Source organism: Thunnus thynnus, chromosome 8, assembly GCF_963924715.1.
Source record: "Thunnus thynnus chromosome 8, fThuThy2.1, whole genome shotgun sequence".
NCBI lineage: Eukaryota > Metazoa > Chordata > Actinopteri > Scombriformes > Scombridae > Thunnus > Thunnus thynnus.
Genome location: NC_089524.1, coordinates 11,174,230 through 11,192,982, shown reverse-complemented (window position 1 = coordinate 11,192,982; position 18,753 = coordinate 11,174,230). Strand labels below are relative to the sequence as shown.

Genomic DNA, 18,753 nt, shown 5'->3' with positions numbered 1-18,753 from the left:
TCCGGGTGGAAACCAAGAGCTAGAATTACTGTTCCGCATATCATGGATGTGGATTACTAACTAATCAGAAGTCAGAACTTTAACTGTATAATCTTTACTTCATTTCAAACAAAATATAACACATTCCAAAAAGAGTACTCCACAGATTTAGCATTGCACTCCTATAACATTGTTGTTGGACCCACAATGAACATTTAAAACATTAAAAAGATCAGCAAAACCAGATATATTGTCTTTTTTATTACATGTATTCTTCCTCCTTGTCAAAACCTGGTGTCTACATTACCCATAATAATACAACTCAACTTAACTGCACGAATTCCTGTGTGTTATGCTAATAGCGGCTAACATATACTTGAGCCACTTGCTTTAAGCAGAGATGAGGAGTGGACTACAGAGGTCTGGTAACCTCACTTCTCTCTAACTCCACATTCCCAGTTTTTTCTTTTCATTTTCAAACCTGTAGTCTTCAGCCCCAACCAACGCTGACTGAAATTACATCACTTGAGACAATTTATTAGACTTTGTGCAGCTCCCTCTGGCTCCACAAAATGCATTATACCTTTTTTCACATATAGAGTAGTACTCCCCAGTACCTGGCGGTGGAGTTCCCCTTTAATACTCTAGCAGCATTGAATGTGTATAACTGAGGCATGCATGGTAGGTTCCCCACTGTCCCACGGCACTGGGCTCTGACCCATCTCAACCTCAGCCAATTAAACACTCACACAAGCAGGTACAAGACACACGTACAAACATACAGCCTCTCGCAGCATGGTAGTATTTACAAGGGCAAGCATGTGTGCGTAAGGACGTCAGCAAAGCCATGAAGACCACAACATGGAATCTTAGCGGACTCTCAAAACAAATTTGCGGACACATGCACTAACACACATACATACTCTTCATATTTCATATCAACTTAACTCCTTAGAGTACATTCTTTATACATTGTAGAGAGGCCTTATTTATGGTCGATTGAAAAAAAGAACTGTTTGACAATATTCCTGGGATAAAGGCTACATTTCTTGGCTGGGGAATGGTTGGAGTGTTGTGAAATAAAGTTTATTTGGCTGTAAATTCTCGAAAAAAACACTCCATGAGTCCGGAGAGTCTTCTTGCAATACACCTTTGATGTCCTAAAACAGGATTCCTGGACTATTGCTACAGAAGAGTAATGTTCATGTTTGCAGTTTGAATGTGAATGCCATTTTCAAAAGTAACCAAGGTCTGAAAGGGTAACGCAACAGGGTAGCCGAAATTCTACCCTACAATGGTTTCATTGGAGTGTTCTCAGACTGTAGTGTTAAATACACAACCCCTGTGCCTCAGTAAAATGACTTGTCAAGTATCCTCTTGCTTTCGTTCTTTCTCTCCCTGCAGGATGGAGGAAAGGGGGGAGGCTTCCTGACTGATCTTCCCACACAAGCCTGACCCCAATATCCAGGCATCCTCTTGACACTCTCTCTTGACACACACACACACACACACACACACACACACACACACAAAGGCAAGCACGCAACACAGAGTGACAGAAACACAGACACACAAACACACACTCTAATGTTTACTGTGTCAGATTGCAGTGTAAATAAAGGGGAAGCTCTGGCCTCTGATTTAAAAGGAGCCAAATCAAACAGGAGGGAGTGCATTATCGCACCGGGTCGGATGGAAAGCAGAGAAAAGGGATCTGTATCAAAATGAAACAAAACTTAAATAAAGGTCCCTAGGAAAACAAAACTGATCCAAGGGTCTGGGATATAGTCAAAGGAGGACAAAAAAAGAGACAGGGGCAGAACAACATTTGGGGAAATGTTCAGCTACCCCGGCTTGCAGTGTGCTGTGCTAATCATTCCTCTATTCCCGTGGGGGTTTTGGAGAACACATTCTGACATCCTCGTAAACATTTTAAGGAGCAAACGAACGTCACGAGGTGGTGAGGGACAAACACAAAGACATAGAAGTTTGTAAAGAGAAGACAACACGGAAACTGTTGCAGTCTCACTTTACTATAAGAGAACAATCCTATAATTACTTCCTAGTAAGGGTAACATTTGCTAAGAATTAAGCCTTGAAGTTAGATACAGGTTACAATCAGTGCTATTTCACTACTGTTGCTTTTGTCCAAGATACAGTGGATTGCAGCTCTTTCATCATCTGCTAATGATCTGAGATTTTCTTCCCCCCCCAGAGGTACATCATAATGAATTCATAATTTGTTCCATTTGTGTATACTGAGCATATTTCTTCCTTGAATATAAGTATTATTCTAGGCACAGAGCAGGGTGCTTGTATCTATGATTGAGGAATCGAGCTTAAGAATTTGTGACATGCTGAAATTTAGCAGAGGAGAACAAACATCTGGAATAGGAATCTATCTCTTCACTACACAGATCACCTCTGTCTATTCATCTGTCTCTCAGATCTCTCAGTGTAAAGACAGATCTGTCTGTCTTTTCACCTGTTAAGCCCATTAACTGACAAACGTTTTAAATATACAATATAAGCAGTCAGTAGGAATCTCCAATTATGAGAACAGAAATCCTACAGCACATTTTAGCAGATTATTAACACATATCAAAATACACAGTGCCAATAGCAATAGCATAGTAGCATTAAAGCAGAATCAGTACCATAACATACTTAAAGGCTGCTACTGAGTGATAGACACACTTTGGATCCCTACAGGAATATTTTATGATCGTCTAGGTTTGTGGTTTGGTGTTGTCTACACTGAAAAAGGTGGTTCGATAGTGTGACTGAACAAGTTTCTTTAAAGTAAAAAAAAAAAGTTTATGCTACACACTTTACGTGACCATGTTGATGGAGTGTTTTCGCAGGTGGACACCTTCCACTTCTCACCTCCAGATCAGCTCACAAACCCCCATGACATGGCATGACAGCAGTCTTTGATGGTGTTTTTGCATGCAGGTAAGTGAGTTCTCCCCCCTCTCAGAAAATAGTAATTACAGGGACTTTAAATCCTTACAGAAAGTCTCTCCATCTCTAAAACATCCAAAGTAAAGCTGTGGTTGTGATGGTAAACAAGACTTACATGGAAAGTGATATAACTAAAGTAAGTCACAACACACATTGAATGCATGCTCTCCAGTAACTTTATGTGCTTGCCATACTCCCATACCACTATCCAGGACTTACTCTTTAAGCAAAGGTCATGATGTGAGTCCTGATTATTTGAGCCAAATTATTTGGATTCTTTTTTTTATTCTATATAACTTCGGACCTGCTCCTGCGACCTACAAGCCAAGGTTACTGTTAAATAAGCCCAATGACAGATTGTCTCAACATTAGCTGCTCAGAATGAGAGAGCACCCATGGGTGATGATAATCATCAAGCTGCATTGCAAACCTTAAGCCACACACTAGCCCTGGCGGAATGCTAATGATAGTGACCGCCAGGCTGAACATCTGTGTGCAGAGACAAAATCCCCCTGAGTCCCTCCTCTGGAGGTGTGAGGAACATTAGGCATTCAAAGGGCGGATTGTGAGCAAACTATCACATTTCTCACTTTTCTGTGTGCTTTTGTTTCCACAGCAAGGAGTAAACTCCAAATAATCAAAAAAAAAAAAGTGTGCAGAAACTATACAAAAAACCTAAAATTGTCATGCGCAAAGAGTAAATCAATAAATGAATTTGACTTTTAATTTCTCATATGTTCATCTCATTACCTGGGTCATGGAAGGGGACCAGGGCAAAGTTATACAGAGGTCTCTTCGGTCTACTCAGAGATGTCTCCAAAATCTTGGAGGCACCCTCGATAACCTGGACCAGGTCGTCGTACATGGAGCCGGTCACATCAAAGACAAATGCCAGGGTGGATGCGCCCTCCGGGATGTCCTCCTTTGCTCCGGTCCCTGCGTCTTGCCCAGTGGAGAACGCCACTGACAGCGTAAGGGACAACCACACAAATCTGGTGCCCATTTCAGATCCAAGAGTCTTCTCAAGCAAAGTTTTTGGGTACTTTGTTCTCGCCAGTCGCAACCTCAAGGTGAATCTCGATATATAGGCAGAGACATCAGGCTCTCAAAATTGGCTAAAAAGTATTTAAAAATGTCTACAAAGGACACAACATTAGCCCTATAAAGGAATTTGTCGTTGGTGTTGCTGCGGTTTCATGCGCCTCTTTGGTTTCTTCTGGAGTTTCTGTGCGCAGGAGTTGCAGCCTTTCACCTCTCCTTGAGCTCGGTTTCTGAGGTTCCAGCAAGCAGCTCAGTGTCTGTTCTCCTGTGTGAGAGATCTGCAGTCAGAAGTCCTTGTTCAGCTCTGTCATACAAAGACCACCTCTCAGCTGGGCAGAGAGTCTCCAAGGCGCAAACTACCCCATGCAGGGAAGCGGGGATCTGATTGGACGAGATTTTTTTTGGATGACTTCGAGCGACCCCCGTGTATAAATACTGTTTTATCAGTGATTACGGCGAATCACAAACAGCTGCAGTGCTATACACGTTATCATGTTTCCCATGATCTAATATCTGCTGTCATAAATGTGTAATTTTGATGAGTTTAAAAGCCAATAATCCACTTGCTGCAGCCACTACAGATCATCTGAGGAATACTGTGGAATCTGAGCAGATTGCATGCAAATTATTGGAAGAGAAATCAATGTGTATCCTAAAATACAGACACAGAAAGGAAGAAATGGTTTGAAATACTGAACTTCAATGCATGAGTCAAACAGGAATGAGACCAGAACAATCAAAAAGTAGTTCTCCACTTATTTTGAGCTCTCTATTGCCATCTAGGGGTTGTAATATGACCCTACACTTAATATCCCTCATACACATTTTGGGTGTTTCATTCATTCAGTATGCAAGTTATAAAGTGATAAACAGTCTTAGCTGGGATAGATATCTACTTATCGTCTTGTAAAATAGTAGTAGACATGCTGTAAATTTATTGAAAAGGTGGAAACAGCAAAATAAATAACTCGATACCACCACCAAGAACAATAATACACTTACAGAGAGGTTGAAAAATGAATAAAACTAATGTAAAAGAAAAATAAATAAATAAAAGAAAGAAATCTGGAATAAAAATTGAGGTAAATACCAATTAATAAAGCGGTTTCATATTTAATTGGATTTCAGTGTTTAGCATTTTGCAATCAGTAGCACTGATGGCATGGCAGAGGTCAGCAAGGTTCAACCGTGGGCAATTTAAAAAAAAAAAAAAATTTATTGGGGGGCAACAATTTTTTTTGGTTGTTATTTCTTTTAATTAATTTAAGAATGAAACTGTTTTAGGATTGCATATGACGAATGTCAAAATTCTTTTCATTTCACAAAAAAAGGCAAACATATGTTTTGTGTTGCACCACGAGATTGGAGATTTCATTGATCGTATACATATATATATATTCTATTATCATAAAATAATGAAGCTACCTCACATCATGGACTGTCACTTTCACAACTTGCTTCAATTAAATTCTGTGTGAGAAAAAGCTAAGACACCGAAGGACAACTGTTGATCAATAATGATAAATTTATAAGAAAATAATGAGAATAATGATGGTTGTATGATGGATGATAACATACCATATTGAACAGTGTTAAGGTCTTTTCTGTATATGAGAAATGACATGAAATTTGCACACATGTAAGTTTTTCATTGTATATTTATTGCCCCAGCACAACTGCATACTATATTCTTGTTTTTCTTGTTTTTCGTTGTTTAGTTGTATGTTTTTTTGGAATGGTTTTGGCATAAGTTGTTTTGCGCCAAAGAACAAAAATAAAAAATGACTAGATAAAATATTTAATTAACATCTATCTATCAATTTAGCCTAAAATGCTCAGTGAACAGTGAGTCAATAAATAGGAAAACAAAAATAAAGAGGAATTAGGGTGAAATTAACTGTAAAGATACAGAATGATTTGTTTGGAACTGACAGTTATACCTGATTATGAAGACCTCCGGGAAGAATCTGTATGTCAGTTTGTGTTTTTTAGTTTTAATTTCTAGATTGTACATCATTGGCCATAATAACATGTTGTATGTGAATTCTTAGCCATTTTCATCTAAGTACTGTGTGAAAAATACCATATCCATAGATCTATCACTAAACATGTTTTCAGTGGTTGATTTCTCTGCATGCATCCTTTGCTCTCTGTTCTTCTCAATCGTTATAAAGAGCAAACATGGATGTATTATAAGAGCTCTTCTTATACATCCATGAGTGCAAAAATAGTATACTCTGTCACTAGGGGGAGCTATTACACCACTGACAACTCATATAGAATAAGATCAGAGCTACTTAAAATGGATTAGAACATAGGGACCAGACACAGATCATGAACCAAGATGACTTGTGAATAAACAAAGACACAGGACATAAAAATCATAGTAGTAGCCTCAAAATACTTGGATTTGTGATTGAGAAATGAAATGTAGGGAGTTTTAAAGGGAATTTTACTATGGTTTTACTGGAGGATGTGGATGGAAAGTTACATGGAAACATTCAAATAAGAATCCAAACCTCACTAACCAAGATACATTCAAATGATTAAGGAAGAGAGCATCTGCTGCTGAGACTTTTGCATGGCAAACAAATAAGGAGGCTAAAGCTTCTTTTTTTTTTTAAATGCACCATGGTAAATCTAGCATGCAGGCAATGATTACACAACACATTTCTGAACATAAATAAATCACGTCTCTTCCAAGCTGAAATAACAGGAGTTAGAGGTACATCCAGTTCCTAACGAGATTATACAGGGAAAAAAATAATACAGGGATTATTTATTAACATACTTGCTTACACTCCCACACTAATTGCACATTATTTCATTTAAACAAGTGTCCTTCCTTACAACTGTATGTGGGCAGGCTAACAACATGATTGACTCATCTCAAAGCAATAAGAGGAAGCGGATATGTTGAAATACTGTGAATCCACACTTTCTCCCTTGTGCGCCCCTGGAAATCTCTCTCTCTGTCTCTCTTTCTCATACACACACACAAACACACACACACACACACACACACACACACACACACACACACACACACACACACATGCTGTGGCTTGATTTCAAGGTGTAAGACAGATTCAAGTCTGCCAAAGTTAAGAGATTCGTTATCAGGTTTGGGCAAACAGAGCTGAACATTGTTTGAGTTTAGTAGAAGTTGGTACATTTGTTTACACATCACAACTCAGTTCACCAAGTAGACTTAACATTTAAATAAACTTTAATGATGTTTTGACTATAAAAGTGTCACCAATTAGATTTAAATTACAGAGTAAATACTACAGGGGAACAGTTTGTACCAACAGAATATTTGGACACTGGCACAACACTGTACAAAAACATCTTTAATTCAAAGATAGTGATTCACTTAGGTGACAAGTATAGGCATGGATCTTGTGTTATTCTACAAGCTCCACAGCTTGTATTATCACATCACAGATTACAGTGTTGTTTGACAGGTTTCATTGGTTTCATTTCCTGTAAATCTACGATATATTCTGGTGATTATGTTTCTTATGGGCAATACTGTTCTGTTGTTGAAAACTGCTGTTTGTCCCCCAGTGTTTAAATGCAAAAGTCAGAAAAAAATAGACTGTTTTGGCAAGCAGTATACCTATCAAACCCAAATAACCCAATTAGTGTTGCACAACTTCCTCTTCTATTGCACAAAAATATCAAGTCTATAGCCAAGACACAACTTTCATAAACTGACATGTAGCTTCAGTATACCAGTAGTTTCTAGACAAAACAACAAGAAGCTGAGGACAGGGAGGAGTACACCAAAGGTGATGCAATTGTAGTCTTGCTTAATTACATACTTATTTCAGAGTAACAATATAGCAACAGTGCAGCTGCTGTATTTTTAGTCTGAAAATGCAATGCTTTGAAAATGTTGCAGTACAAGTTACAGAAAGATGTTGGGAAGATATTTCTTCAGCAGCTAATAATGGGGTATAACACATAGTTTAACATGCACAGGTAAATGGATGGTATAAACTGTACAATACAGCCTCTCTACACTGTGACGAAAATAGAGAACTAGAGGGGAGAGGAAAGAAGCTTTCTTTCTCTAAAGAAAGTTCACCTTCCCTGAGGATTTCATTAGTTTTCAGGCTAGGAAGGGTAAAAAAAACATCTAAAACCAGATCTAAAACCGGCCAGCTACAGGCTCTTACAGTTACTTTTTCAGTCATATGCACTTCTCTTGTGACTACTCCTAGAAATGTGGAAACTACATTTTGCTGCCCTTTCCTCATTATTTTCTTATGAAATCATTTTCTTGTAAAATAAAAGTGATGTACTGGCATAAAAGACAAAGTCATAGAATCATCATGGAAAGGAGAAGATGTCAAGAGAGGTCAATGACGGCGCCATATTTAAAAGCTGTGGAAATCATATATAAATGCTGTGTTATATTTCTAATAAACTGAGTCCTCTGTCACTGTAAACAAAAGAGGTGATGAGAGAGAGTGAGGAGAGCTGAGGTAATGACAGGAAGGAAAGAGTGTGAAAATCAAGCCACAATACACTGTTTCATATCATTAACTGTTTCCTGAGTGCATTGCTTCTAGCAGTCAGTCACGTCTTCATCATCTGTTGTTTGCCCTCTCTCTCTCTCTCTCTCTCTCTCGATAGTTCTTAAAAATACCCAGAATGTGAGACCAACTAGAAGGTACTAGAGAAAATGGACATAATCCTTCTGCAGAAGTCATTTCTACAAACCAGTTGAACCACATGAAGGCTTGTCTTTTTCTGTGTGTGTGTGTTTCTGCTTGTGTTGTAGTTTTCTATAGCTGGTAAAGTGCAAATTACTAGCTGCTGAGTGCAGGCTCATAGGACAGGCATGACTGTCGCATATAAACACCAACCCCTCTTTCTCCCAAACAAGATCCACATGACACATGGGCTCCATCTCTCCAGTAAGCCAACCAGAAAGGCCGCCCTGGGGCCTGGTACTCTGTTGCCCAACAGACCTAATCCCCAGGCTTACTGCCTCTCATCTCCGTAAAGTCCATCTTTTGTGGTGAACACAACTCATCTGGCCAATGAAGCTCATTGGTTGTGCTCATACACACCAACATACCCTTTGTAATCCCTCTCCATTCTTTCTTTTTATCTCTCCCTGACACTCTGGGTCTCTCGCTTTCATAAACACACACTGTACAGTAAAGACGAGGGTAACCACGCGAATACCCGCATTTGTGTACACAAACAATTGTCCCCATTCTCTCACTCTCTTCTCTCTCACCCACCCCAAAGTAACACAGAAGCAGTGATGAAAAGATCCCTTTGTTCTTTGGCTATTTTTATCAAGACTTTATTTGTAAATTGAAAAACGATGGAAAAAATGATAAGGAAATGGAGAAGAAACAGCAGACATGTACATGAAGGAAAAAGTATTAAAATTTGAGAGTTTAATTCAGTGGAAACTGTAACTTTAAAGGCACAAAACACTGCAGACCTTACACAATGAGAACTGAGGATGTCTGACTTCTGAAAACTGCAGACAGACTGCAGTTGTTCTTCTCTCTGTGTAGTCGCGTGATAATGAAACAGACAGATCGGAAAGAAGAAGCTTCTGTCCGTCTGTCAGACTCAGATCTAACTGGATCTGGCTAAATGCTGCTAGACTGCTGCCTGGCTACCTCATTTCATTGTTCCTTGCACCTCTCTCTGTCACTCTCTTTACTCTGGCCTCTGGTGCTATTTGGTCTGCACATTCCTGCCCTTCAAAGCTACTGTTAGTGCTGATCACATAGTTAAGCGCTCATTCATGCTTTGTTTGTTACAGTCCGGGAACACAGATTTTTGCGAGAACAGTGTGTGTACGTGTGTGTGTGTATGTGTGAACATGTGGGTGTTGTGGGTGTGTCAGAAAGTGAAAGAGAGACACAGAGAACGGGGGTGAGAGAAGCGTAAAGAGCATACTAAAGCTTAGCAAGGACAAGGACTGAGATCTATAGTAACCTCTGATGGCTCATTTACATTTGAAAATGCTACTGTTTGTCCCGATTCACTGCTGCTGTCGCTGCTTTGGTTGCCATGGTCACAATTATGTGATTATTGCACACAGGCCAAGTAAGACAATAGGATGATTAAGCCATTTACTGTACATGATTATATAAAGTGAATCTCCCTCTAGTGATTTGAGAAGAGCAGAACATGACCTCCATCAACAACTAGCCAATGCAATTGCAACTGAATACTACATATACTAGTAAAATTACAAGAATGTAACTGCACACAACATAAATGGAGAATGAGTCTTAAATGGATGTACCCTATCTTGCTCGACTATTTCAATCACATTACTACCCAAACAAGTGCATGTCCTGAAAAAAAAAAACTCTACAGGTCTCACCAAACTACATATTTGCATATTTACAAAAATCTTTTAGGAATTAAGAAAAAATGTCAAAAATAATGTAATTTTTTTCTCCTGTTGTTTTTTGTTTTGTTTTTATTTTGTTTCCCCTTGTTTATTTCTTTTCTTCCTTTGGTCTCATATTTGTTCTTTCCATAGTCTCTGACTTAATTTATGTCACACTTTTGTCACATTAAAATAGATACTAAAATTTTTTTTTAATTATTTTGTTTTTGAAAGTGTAAAGTAGTTTGCATGTGTTTAATTGAGATAATTAGGCAATAAATGGTGATAAACATTACAATCTTGGTCAAAAACATCACAACATATCTCCAAAATTGGAGATGTATGGTTTCACAAAAGCAACAGGTACACATAGAAGTAAAGTAGAGCCAAGGCAGCCGGCTAACTGAGGATGCTCAGTCAATGCTGCTTTCTGGGGACAGTGGATCTGTCAGGAAAATCATACAAATCCTCCAAGTATAATCCCACTAGAAATGCATACACAATAATACCAAATCCGTTAGGAGGATATGATACTGTCTGTGTTGCAACACTACTACTGTAACATTTACGTGTCTGTAGGGGAATTTGGGTCAGTCATATGACTTTCTATCCGGTACAGCTTCACCACTTTATTACTGCCAAATAGACCAATCCCTCATGTTCTCTCAGTCTCCAATGTGTGTGTGTTTAGCTGAGAATTTCTGTGGAAATCAGGGGACAGAGGAACAGTGAGACAACATGCAAGCCTGCGCGATGATGACAACAATGAAGGGAAGTGCGATAAATAATGAAATTAGAGAGGGATAGTGGGATGGATGGAGGGATGATGGAGAGTGAGAACAGATGTAAATTGAAGAGAATAAAGCAATAGCTTAGGGAATAGGGAGAAGTAGGGTGGGTGGACATGCATCACAGATGAGTGTATTACACAATAAATGCACTGTGCGTATTTTTTCACGCTTGTCTTTTCCTCTTCTTTTCATGCAAACACACACTGAAGAATTTAAGCAGCCTAACTCACACACAAAACAAAAATTAGACAAACACACACATGCAAGCATATTATGGGAAAGACGACTTTATCTCCTCCCATACAGCCCTTTTCTCAAAACACTGCCTTGACCTTATACCACTGAAGGAACTTCACTCCACCTAAGTTTTCTCCTGACAGATGGCATCTGTGAATGAATCAGGCATTCTGAGTATGTGTGCATGCATTTTTGCATGTTTGTGTGTACAGGGACATTATGTCTTCACTCTGTTCCTCCCACACAGAGAAGCATCAGTCAAAAAATAGACGAGTTTCATCAGTAAGTTTCACTTCCCATGGCCTTGAGGAAGCTGACTTGTGGATGTTTATCTTACATAAGAAGGTGTTAAGTCTGCATGTTTGAAAATCGTGGCTTTATTCACGGTTTAACAGACACATAATAAACAACTCAGCATGCAACATCTGGTCTGTAGATAACACAAGTCAAATAAAGGTTTCTATTACTTGTGGAAAATATTTATGTCAATTAATTCAATCTTTTAATAACATTCTTTAATGTTTAACTATGACCAGAGTCAGGAAGTGTTCCATATATAATATGTACTCTCTTCCTCTAGTTGTGTTTGAGTTCCCACCACATATTTTCCTGCAGCCTCTCAACAGTTGTGTTGATATGTACAAGGTAAAATAAATAAGCTGCCCAATTTAATGTGTGTGCCACTTTGTCATTTGAATTATTCTGTGATTATTATACCCTTCAGTACCTAGTGCACAAATTGTTTTTGTATTACCATTAAGAAAATTGATCATGAACGTCATACACATTCACAATGAAAACAAAAGAAAGAAGCTTATGCATGTAGAAAGTAGAGTTTTGTGGGGGTTCTTGCATACCTCACCCAATATTTAACATATACATGAATGATCTAACAGGCCCAAACGACATTACCAGTAACATAGATTCATTACATGATTGAGAATAGAGACTGAAATCATATCTATCTGTTTCATATGAATCAGTTGAAAGTGACATAAAAAAAGAGAAATGTTATCACTAGATAGATTTGAAAAGCAGAATAGACTCCCACAGGAAAGACAGAGAAAGAGACAAGTACGTTTGCCATCTAATCTGGTGACCACGGTTACCCACAAAGGTCAAAATCACAGGATAAATCTATGTTAGCTTACTTGTCAATCTGTATCATTAGCTAATGTTATGCTAACTGGTAACACAGTTTAAATGTATAAACTAAACCTATAGCCTAGCATATTTTCTTTTCAAATCAACTCAATAATACTAATTTACTGTCAGAATTAACAACTTTAATTTTTAGTGAAGGTATATACCAACATTAGATGTCATAGTTTTAGCTGAAATCTTTTGAAGCCAAAAATGTTAGCTAGCTGCATCTGCAAGCCTATGCTAATAAGTTAAAGGTACACTGTGTAGAATTTAGTGGCATCTAGTGGAACACACTTGGGAGAAATGGATTATAATATTCATGAGTTTGTTTTAACTAGTGTACAATCCCATGAAAATAAGAATAAATGTGTTTTCGTTACCTTAGAATGAGCCCTTTATATCTACATAGGGAGCGGGCCCCCTTCCACGGAGGCCACCATGTTGCACCGCTATGTTTCTACAGTAGCCCAGAACGGACAAACCAAACACTGGCTTTAAAGAGTGTCTTTCGTGTGTTTTGCGAGTTTCGCAGCCACCGTAGGCTGCCCTACATGCTTGGAAAGGGAAGGGGAGGGCTATTCAGTTTGTTGCAATCTGCAACCTCACCGCTGCTCCTGTTGAAACTAGCTACTACTATTAGTTGTTATCAGTCTCAATCATTATATTCACATCAGATGGTTGGGATTGAAGTAAAATGTGACCAACACACCGTGTTGTTCTGTTTCTCTTGGGGCTGACATCTCACATGTTTCTTTTAAAATTAACATACCTGCTTGTGAATTTTCATGAGGAAACCATTAACCTTGGTGCCAGTTAAAGATTGCTGCTTTGGACTGTAGAAAAATATGTAAGAAAAATCCACAAAGTTAATAGAAAACTAGGATGATGGGCCTTAATAGTTCTGGGGGAAAACTAAAACTGTTTAATATTAACATGGTAGCTATGGTTTCACCTTGTTTACACCTGACAGTCTCAAGTCTCTACATAGGATTGTATAAAATATCTACACTACAGTTTAAATTCATGGTGTATAGGGAGACAGAACATGAATTACTGGAAAATTCATTAGTTTAATTTCTTTGATGTAAAGAGTTTATAATGCCATATATAATCATTCTGTGATATTTCTACCATAGTGCTTGACACTCATCTAATTGGTCTTTATTTCAGTTCATCTGGTTGTTGAATAATCAAATAATCAATCAATTCCAGAGAAATAGGCCAATGAAATCAGTTGCTTAGAAAAACAAATACACAAAAACCCAGACAGACACAGACACACACAGAAGCATGCTTAAACACCATCACAAAATAAAAATGTTGTAAAATAAAGCCCACATATACCGCAACATACTGTATTTGTAAGACAAATTTATATTCCAACCTCGTCTACCTCTGTGGCACCACAGAAACTCACGTGTACAGGTATGGGTTTCAGCTTACTAATATACTTCACCATGGTAACACAGTGATGTAGGCTAGTGGGCAGATTTATCTGTAGAGAGGCATATTGACAAGGTCACAGCAGGTTTTCCTAATCAGACTGACTGCTGTATGTGAGTGTGTGTGTGTGTTAGTGGGCCATTGTGTGTGTCTACTGAATGTGTGTAAGCAAGTTGATGTGACAGATTGCTTCACATCCCAGTGACGCAGGCAACTTATGATATCACCTGTTTTCTCTTCTGAATGCAGATACTCTGACAAAAACTATCATTACTGTAGTAGCACAAAGCACTGACAACACTGGAGGGGTGTGTTGCAACAATATAATCCATACAGTGGTGCCAACATATTCAGACTTCCCTTCCACAATATAGAGGTGCCGTACTGTATATCTGATATCAGCTCAGTGACCTTGGTCATCAATAAAAGTCAAGGATTTATTTCTGAACTGGCTCAGTGTGTAAGTGTGTGCATGGTACATGTGCCATCACCTTAGAAAGGTAAGTGATGGGAGCAGCACTCAGGTGAAGAAAGAATATCTATCTATCTATCTATCTATCTATCTATCTATCTATCTATCTATCTATCTATCTATCTATCTATCTATCTATCTATTCTTCCTTTCTGTGACACTATTTTTTTGCTCATATCATTGATCTGTCACTTAAAGACAATTTATGTCTCTGACTGTACATTAGAGTAATTTTGTTCTCCATCAATCTCTACTCTGCTATCATCTCACCCCCTCTCCTCTTCACACCATCTTTTTTCTACACATTAGCCATACTCTGACTCTAGAAACTGCAATGTTTATCTATCGGTCGGTCCACCACTTCAGTTCAGTCTGAAATATCTAATCAACAATATTGGGATGGATTGTCATGACATTTTGTACAGATATTCTTGATCCCCAGAGGACTAGGCTTTCTGACTCTGGTGATCCTCTGACTCTCCCTCTAGCGCCACCAGGAATTGGATTGGGCGCAAAACCTTGTCCAGATGTTTGCATTTATCTCAAGCACCTCAGTGCCTGTAGCCTCACAGGGCTGCAAGCATAGCTGTGGTCTTGTTCCAGTATGGACATTAAGCTTCCAAACTTGCATGTAGACCGTCCTGGACAACCAAAAGTGGTTTAAATGACCCATCCAGACGTTTCAGTGGTTGAGGAAATTCTGTCTCCTAGAATTACGCTTTCTTACAAAACATATTATTTTTGGACATAATTGGACTTTTGGTCCAGCCCAAAGTGCATCATTTCATGAAGAAAGTTGAGTTGACTGGTGCAACTCTCAGAGAAAGAATACACACAACAGACTGGACAGCTGGGTCGTTAACTCTGTCGGTTGTGGTCATCAATGCTGCAGCATCTGTTGTGCGGTTAGATGTCAGAAAGTTCCATTTTAGTTGAGCCAATGCAAATAGGGGTTTTCTTGATTACTTTTACCCTAAGCACTAAAATGTATACAATTGATTAGTTCTAATGGAAAAACAAATGCAACTTTATTAATCCATTTTCATTGAATTTAAGAGGAAGTGATACCAACTGTGACATAGACAACACGATAGTTCCAGCTGACCTCAGTTCAGACACTGCTGCCTGTCCCCAGCCTCACATGGAGCAGTGTTTGGCTTCAACATAAAAACAGCTTGGTGAGACCTTTAGGAAGGCCAAAGAAAGAATTCTAAGAAAGTGAGTGATTGTTTTTGACCAAAACACAAGATTGCGGTCAAAATATCAACATGGCTTTTCACTGCTGGAATGTGACATTGAGAAAAATACAACATGCACACGGAACCAAGCCACAGTACCGGAATACTTTTGAAGAGGTCGCTCCATTTGAAGTTCTTGCATTATTAATATGTCTACAAAAAGGATATGGATCCATATAAAGAAGCACTTTATATCATCTCACCGCTGCATTTTATTCACTTTTCTCATCTTTCTGATTGCTCTTAAGCAAACATCACCTCCTTTGCTCTCTCTAGCTCCAATTGAAATCAGAGACTATTTTTAGTTTAAAAAGTCTGTTGTATCTTGCAGGTATGTCAAATCAGTAATTTTGTCACTATAAATCACAGGTATAATTATATATATAGGTAATTACTGTAAACTGCTTTACATAAATAATAATTATTTGTGGTAGTTTAAAAGGCACAGCATTAAAACATCAAACAAACTTGAAAATTTAACAGAGAGGAAAGTAGATCATTTCCTTACGGCAATAAAAACATAAAAAGTGGGAAACAAACTAATAAAATGTATCTTTGTCAGAGAGGAAGCTACTGTCTTAATTTCAGCTTTCCAACAAGCCAGTGTTTACAGTTTCTCTAAAATACAAAATTATATAATTACCATGCAGTATATAATGTATGCATTATTCATGATAGAATGTTGTGCAGATTCCTAAGTGTAATGTTATTGTATATTGTTATGCCATGTTCAATTATGTATTTTCATATTCCATACTACAGTATATAGAGCAAGACAGCCATGGATATGTTATGATCCCACTTCTAAAGTAAATATTATGGTCTGCCACAGCGGAATACGCCTGCTGACATTTGCTGTTGGTGCCATAACAAAACAAATCACAGGCAACAATGATAAAAAAGAAGCTGCTTGAATAACACAACAGCACTGAAAATAATCTTATAATTTTACACAAGATGGTCCTGTCATTATACACTGGAATGAACAGAGAATACAGATGTACGATAAAGGCCAGTGTGTCTATTTCTGTTTGGGCTGCTGAATTTTAAACAAATATGAAATATGAAAGCCAGGTTTTGCCTCTGCAGCTGATTGGATATGGGTCTCAAACAGAATGCTCAACATCTGTTCATAGCTGCAAAGAGCTCTGAAAACATATTGTGAGCGTTATGCTGTAATTCGTACAGTACGTGAAAGATAGCGAAGCCCCACATATCCATCAACACGCATTAGCGCTCTCTCCTCATGACTAATTCACACTGTGTAGCCTGTACTGTAAATGTCACGGCCTCTCCTATTACAGCACTACTCACTTGGGTATATGATTTTACATCCTCTACCTGCTCAGGTAATCTCCCACTTATAAGTCCATTAAACGTTTAAGAGGCAACCTGTCTATAGAAATAAAAGGTTAGTTTCATTGTGTATTCTATCTGTGAACAATATGAAAAACAAAGCATCTTTGCAGGGGTTAGTTCATGAAATAAGTCATCACAGGTATAAAAACAGTGCCCAACATTACATCACATAATGCAGCCTGGACTTTTACATGACCAAGTTTTCACACACTTCAGTTTGAACAGACCAGTGCACATAGAAACCAGGTCAGATGTATAGAAAAGGACATGCACAGACCAAATGCACAGACCTACTTAACGTGTCACTCAATTCTGAAGCACTCACCATTTATCTAGAATTGTAACTCGAATGTGTCAAATCGTTTCTCCTGTTAATCAGTACAAAATCTAAAATGTTCCACTTTATTGTGGTGCCTTTGATTAATTCTCAGTTAAGCTCCTTGACCCAGACAGCTGAGCTTGAATCTCAGATACAAATGGGATACCAATGTGCCGTTACAGCCCTTTGATACTTTTACGAGTGTGATGAGATTGTAAAATTGTATCTGTGTTGCAATCAGCCTGTGTAAACAATATGCCGGATTTTACAGTGTTTATGATGAAGTTTTCTGTGTGTAAAGTAATTGTCTCTGATTGATAAAGTACTGCTGCTACATGACACAGGTAGCGAGAGTTGCTTATCACTCTAGTCATAACTGGATAAAAGTGACCAGGGTCAAAGTGATGTAAGGCATCCTGGCTAGAGGCACACTGGTTAAAAGTTAAACCGCTTAAAGAGAATATTACTGATAGCCGACAGCCAGTGTGTGTGGGAGTGTGTGTGTGTGTGTGTGTAGATGTGTGTGATTGTGTTTATGTGTGTTTGCCCACATGCATGTGCACACAACATGTGCTTGAGTTGTGTGTGTGCCTGTGTCTGCTTACTGAAGTTTGACCTATGATGTTATCTGGGTCACATTTTATGTCCACTGGTTTTAGGGATAACCCCCTCAGCAGGTCAAACACAGAAAAATCCTATTGCAACATCAGTAGCTCTGCTTCAAGCCCCAGTTGTTGGCACTCTGAGGAAGCTACTCACTTAAACAGTGGAAAATTCCCTTTGAACGATACTGGGTGTGAACAGAATAATGATTAACTATGTATACACTGTATGTTTGGCACTCCAGATTCTCTCTCTGCATGATTAGCATAATAGTTCATTAAACGACAATGACATAATAGTCACAATAGTATGATCATAATAGTTATTCAAGTGCATGATGTAGGCATATAGGTCTGGTCTCCTGATTAGTTCAAATAAGATTGGTAAAGACTGATAAAAGCTCATAATCAATGCTAATGACACAGTGAGGAAAAAGGATGACAAAACAGCTGAATAATGTTGATAAAGCTGTCCAGTCATCATGGCCTCAAAAAGAGGTTTCTGACCATCATTGCCAGCAGTGCACAACACTAATGTGTATCACTGTAGTATTCCTCAAAGGTAATATGATGCTAACAAGCTCATTATGAAAGAACTGGCCGTTGGTACACAGCTAATTAGGTATTGCTGGCAGCTTTTCCCCAGCACCCGACTGTCACCATGGGTGGAGTGTGTTAAGAGAAGGTCTGTGAGATATTAAAATCTCATTATGAAGGACGCAGAAGAATTAAAAAACAAAGGCGACACGGGGCAAACTGGTAGATGGAGTTTAATTCAACACA

The 18,753-nt window shown here is 38.4% G+C and overlaps 1 protein-coding gene across 2 annotated transcripts in view; it reads right to left on the bottom strand.

Annotated features, from left to right (window-relative positions):
• hmcn1 (hemicentin 1) overlaps positions 1–4,788 on the bottom strand; it is an 86,808-nt gene extending 82,020 nt beyond the window's left edge. Inside the window, exon 1 of one of the 2 annotated variants that reach the window (XM_067596462.1) lies at positions 3,694–4,788. In XM_067596462.1, the coding sequence (XP_067452563.1) occupies positions 3,694–3,946 (253 nt within the window). In that variant the 5' untranslated portion in view covers positions 3,947–4,788. The remainder of the gene's footprint in view (positions 1–3,693) is intronic. The other variant, XM_067596463.1, reaches the window with a different exon arrangement.
• Between the last annotated feature and the right edge of the window lie 13,965 nt (positions 4,789–18,753).